The sequence below is a fragment of the Myotis brandtii genome, unplaced genomic scaffold (assembly GCF_000412655.1).
Source record: "Myotis brandtii unplaced genomic scaffold, ASM41265v1 scaffold325, whole genome shotgun sequence".
NCBI lineage: Eukaryota > Metazoa > Chordata > Mammalia > Chiroptera > Vespertilionidae > Myotis > Myotis brandtii.
The window spans coordinates 2,637,955-2,639,944 of record NW_005362486.1 but is presented as its reverse complement, the minus strand read 5'-3'; the positions used below and the strand labels follow the sequence as shown (position 1 = coordinate 2,639,944).

Below are 1,990 nucleotides of genomic sequence, written 5' to 3'. Positions count from 1 at the left end.
TATACATATATATATATAAAATTGATTTCAGAGAGGAAGGGAGAGGGAGAGAGAGAGATAGAAACATCAATGATGAGAAAGAATCATCGGTTGGCGACCTCCTGCATGCCCCCCACAGAAGCCCACAACCCGGACATGTGCCCTTGACTGGAATCAAATCCGGGACCCTTCAGACTGCAGGCTGATGCTCTACCACTGACCCAAACCAGCTAGGGCTGGACAATTACTTTAAATAAAATCTTTATTAGGGAGACTATTTCTGGCAGCCATAATCTGCTTTGACAGCTAAAGACGGGCGAAGGAGTGGCCCACAAGTGTCCAGTAGTATCTTATACCAGATTCCAAGGCCAGCCCTCTACTAGAGATCAGTTAGACCAAAAGGAAGAAGTAAGAGATTGACAGGAATTATTTAGGGGTGTGGCTGGGCTAATGTGGAATAGAGTATAGTGGGATTTTTTTATTCCATAAGATGTCCAGTTATTCTCTGACCTCAGAGAACTCCAGAATTCTCACTATAGCCTAAAGTACTATTGGTTAACATGTCTTTCTAACTGAACAATTGCTATTTTGTGTTTGTTCTGTTTTAGAAAGCAAGTTAAAGCAGCCAGCATCAATTTCCATAGGTAGGAGAGGGAGAGAGGTATTTTCTTTGGATGTCCATCAAAATCAGGCCTCCATCAGGGACATGGTAGGACACAAAAGGGAGAGAGACCAGCAGGAACTGAGTTGTTTAGGGTTTAGTTTGGAGCTTGCAAAAATTGTTCTCAGCTAGAACAGACAAAAAGTATGGTTTTCTGTTTTATTCCAATGTATCCTGAATTTAAAAATTACCATAAAGTTCACAATAAAGCTCAGAATGTTATTGCTATCATATTATTCCTACTAGACAATTTACAGTTTGTATTTATTTTCTTTTAGAAAGTCCGCTTCAAGGAGCCATATTCTGTTATAAATGAGAAAGGGAGAGATGGCTTTTCTCTGACAGGTTATCCTAAAGTCCAGGACCAGGTGTGCATCAGAGATCAGGTAAAGCAGAATAAGAGAGAGATAAATGGGAAATAAAGTGCTGGGTTTTAGACATTCTCAATAACTGGTAATGTGAAGTGTAGTCAGGTGCAAAGGTCCCTGGTCTAATGAACTGTATCAGTCAAATCAGTTCTGTGATTCAGAAGGCTGATAAACCATGTTTAGATTCTTCTTTTTGTTGTTAATCCTCACTCGAGGATATCTTTTCATTGATTTTTAGAGAGAGTGGGAGGGAGGGGGAGAGACTGACAGAGAAACATTATGTGAGAGAGCCACATCAATTGGTTGCCTCTTGCATGTGCCCTCACTAGGACCGGGGATCGAACTTGTGACCAGGTATGTGCCTTTGACCGAAATTGAACCCGGGACCCTTCAGTCCACAGACTGATGCTCTATCCACTGACCCAAACCAGCTAGGGCTGGACAATTTACTTTAAAAAAAAAATCTTTATTAGAGGAACTATTTCTGGCAGCCATAATCTGCTTTGACAGCTCAAGTTGGGTGAATGTGTGGCCTACAAGTGTCCAAAAGTATCTTTTACCAGGTTCCAAGGCCAGCCCTCTACTAGAGATCAGTTAGACCAAAAGGAAGAAGAGATTGACAGGAATTACTTAGGGGTGTGGCTGGGCTAATGTGGAATAGAGTATAGTGTTTTTTTTATTCCATAAGATGTCCAGTTATTCTCTGACCTCAGAGAACTCCAGAATTCTCACTATAGCCTAAAGTACTATTGGTTAACATGTCTTTCTAACTGAACAATTGCTATTTTGTGTTTGTTCTGTTTTAGAAAGCAAGTTAAAGCAGCCAGCATCAATTTCCATAGGTAGGAGAGGGAGAGAGGTATTTTCTTTGGATGTCCATCAAAATCAGGCCTCCATCAGGGACATGGTAGGACACAAAAGGGAGAGAGACCAGCAGGAACTGAGTTGTTTAGGGTTTAGTTTGGAGCTTGCAAAAATTGTT

At 41.1% G+C, this 1,990-nt stretch overlaps 1 protein-coding gene across 2 annotated transcripts in view; it reads left to right on the top strand.

Moving 5' to 3' along the window:
- Positions 1–1,990, top strand: part of CCDC15 (coiled-coil domain containing 15) — a 47,030-nt gene that overhangs the window by 17,331 nt on the left and 27,709 nt on the right. For both annotated transcript variants that reach the window (XM_014543425.1, XM_014543426.1), the window contains one exon: positions 919–1,026. In XM_014543425.1, the coding sequence (XP_014398911.1) occupies positions 919–1,026 (108 nt within the window). The remainder of the gene's footprint in view (positions 1–918; positions 1,027–1,990) is intronic.